This window comes from Nanorana parkeri, unplaced genomic scaffold (genome assembly GCF_000935625.1).
Source record: "Nanorana parkeri isolate BGI_ZX_2015 unplaced genomic scaffold, ASM93562v1 scaffold87, whole genome shotgun sequence".
In the NCBI taxonomy this organism is placed as follows: domain Eukaryota; kingdom Metazoa; phylum Chordata; class Amphibia; order Anura; family Dicroglossidae; genus Nanorana; species Nanorana parkeri.
In genome coordinates, this window is record NW_017306355.1 from 460,800 (window position 1) to 463,688 (window position 2,889).

Here is a 2,889-nt window from a genome sequence, read left to right on the forward strand (position 1 = left end):
ACACATAACATAATCCCCCCTGTTCCCTGCCCCCCACAGTGTAAAATACAAGGAAGCCCCCTCACCTGCTTGTCTTTCTGCAGGGTGGTGATCCCTGGTGATCTAGTGGTGATTAGTAAGGTCTGCTGCAGACCTTACCAATCACTTCGTTTTCGGCCGGAGCTCAGTGAAGAGCTGCGGCTGAAAGGAATGGAGACAGCCCAGCAGGAGCAGTTGCTCCCATGAGTCAGGTACGCGGTCCACGACCGCAAGCCTGACTGAATTTCCACTCGCTTGCACTGCATTTCCTCGCCAAATGCGAAAGGAAATTTTGAGCCCCGATTTACAGCATATCCAATGTTTGAGCTCAGTTTAAAATTACAGTGAGTGTCCTAGAATTACTGCTCTCACTCTGGCATACACGATTGTGCCAAACATGAATTTTTGTATATAGGCACACCTGACACGCATTTGCATTTATTTGTGCATGGGACGTTACAAAAAAGTTTAAGTATTTTAACTTTTTTTTTTAAACTTAAATTTATTGCCATCACATAGGGGGCTCACAAGCACCTCTACGTGATAGCACATTAGCAGTGGCAAGTTCTCTTTAAAGGAATCAATAGGTAATATACCCCTAATGTCTAAGATCACCTTTGCACTCCAATAAAGCTGATCAAGCCCGATCCTGGATCGTGCTGATCTCCCTCTGCTATGGCCGGCCTGCTTACGGGGCCCTTCTACTACTTATGGCAGTCAGCTACAACTAAAACCTGATAAAAATCAAGTGTATGAAAAACTCAAAAAATGTTTTCGTATGATTAGCATCATACCTTACTGTGTAGAGTTTTCCATGAGAATCTGTTACATAGTTTCAGAGATCCTGCCAGGGACAGCATTTCCTGTTGCAATGCTAAGCCACTGACTCACAATGAACAGAAACACTGTCAGTCTGCCATAAGTACTTTCTCAGTTGGTCATTGAGCTACTTCTAAAGTCTGAAAAGGCCAACTAAAGGAGTGCAGGATGAAAAGGTTTCTGCTGCTTATAAACCAGTGGCTTAGACTGGTCAGCCTGAAACAGGAAGTGCTTTTACTAGCAGGGTCTCCAGATAAAAAACAAACAGTCACAAAAATATTGCTATAGACAAACTGTATAAAAGTCATCTTTGCTGCCAAAAACATACTGAAAAGCAGATTTTGGGTTTTCACATACTTTTCTAGATTTTCTGGGGAGCAAGTCATTAATTCTTGCATTGATCCTTAGCTGTCAATTATGATCTGATCACAGCAGATAATTTATTAAATATAATCCCCACATCAGCTAACACATGGACTACGATTTGTCTCCTATGGAAGCACATTACACATGTTGTTGAGTTTTATCTACTGAATATTTGACCGTTACCTGTTCCATCTGGTGTAGCACGTACATAGGTAGGAAGCATCTTCACAGTGGCTTCAGGCTGTGTCTGTTTGTGTAGACCGATCTCCATTTCATTACGCATGCGGCTTTGAACTTCTATTAGCTTTTCATGGGACATAAGAAATGGGGCGAGGATTTTATCAATGTGCTTTCTCTGGGATGCAAGTCGCTGTGCTACAGCCGTTACTATGGCAGTGCCCTTTCCACTTCCATCCTCAGAAACTAGAAACTTAATTTGGCATCCTGGTGCAAGCTCTTTCAAAGCTTGGTTGAGATGTTCTCCAAACCTGAAAAGGCACACAAAGTATTTATTGTGTAGGTTAAGCAAGATCTTCCTTCAAAATGTGTTGCAGGCAGGCAAAGAATAATGATAATAGTTAGATGAAACCAAAAAAGAAATATTATTAACAACAGCAAACAATACAGTATTAAGGCAATTCTTAGAACAATAAATAGAACAGGGAAGCATTCTCTGCAAAAATTAGCCCTGTGATACCAGGACAAAAAAAAGGGGGGGGGAGGGATAGCAATAAATAAACCTGTTTTTAACCCTTACAAAAATGCATTTGTTTGCCCTTTTGTCACCATTTAGGAGACTTCCCACCACTCCTAGTTAAAATGATCGGATCACAATCAGAGGAAATGAAGAGGAATTTCATCAATAGGGACTGATACAGCATTAAACACCTGACAGAAGCTCTCCTTCCCCGCAATCTAAAACAAGAAAGGTTTATGCTGAATCTTCATGGTAACTTTTTCACAAGCCTCCGACCACTCTCATAGTAAAGACAGGTCCAGTAGTTTTACTGCAAATCAAGTCACAACTACATAACTGACACAAAGTTTTTTATACCGATATGCATTGTTCTATTTCTCCAGCTGTGTTCAATAGTTTTAAAAACAGCCTTTCAGTTCTGCAAAAAGGGGCGACAAGTGCTTTCCTCTGCCGTGAGCCGTTACTTTGGTATTAAAGCAGTGACTAGACTGTCATATTTCTAAAACATGTATTAAAAACAGTTAGACGGACTACTCCTGCCCCCCTAAAAAGTAATCAAAATATGCAGGGTGTAGGTAGCTCCCTCTCCCAGTTTGTGATTTACTGTCCTTTTTACTGGCACTTATGGAGCAATCCAGCTGTCGGATGCTGTCAAAAACTGAGCTTTGGGACAGTGTTTGTAAACCCATTTTAGAAGTGGGATTAAAGTGATAGAAATTTTCCCTTTAAGGAGACCCTCCTTTGCTGGAGGCTGTTGCTTTTTTTCTTTTAAAAGTTTTTCATTCCTCATTTTCTAGTGGGTCCCCACAGCCCCCTGCACGGGTGTCACCATCGTTCTAATGGAGGCACCCATGCGCGCTCGTGCCCAATCGTTTCCGCAGTGGCTGTGTGCGTCCATAGACACACAGCCCTGTGGCAGGCCACGCCCCTTCTCTCTTTTATTGATGGCAGAAGGATCCTAAGGCTCCTCTGCCATCAGTACCCCCCCC

The 2,889-nt window shown here is 42.3% G+C and overlaps 1 protein-coding gene across 1 annotated transcript in view; it reads right to left on the minus strand.

Annotated features, from left to right (window-relative positions):
* The window catches only part of HK3 (hexokinase 3), an 86,575-nt gene that overhangs the window by 14,426 nt on the left and 69,260 nt on the right, over nt 1-2,889 (minus strand). Inside the window, exon 11 of the mRNA XM_018552405.1 lies at nt 1,387-1,691. Within this exon, the coding sequence (XP_018407907.1) occupies nt 1,387-1,691 (305 nt within the window). The remainder of the gene's footprint in view (nt 1-1,386; nt 1,692-2,889) is intronic.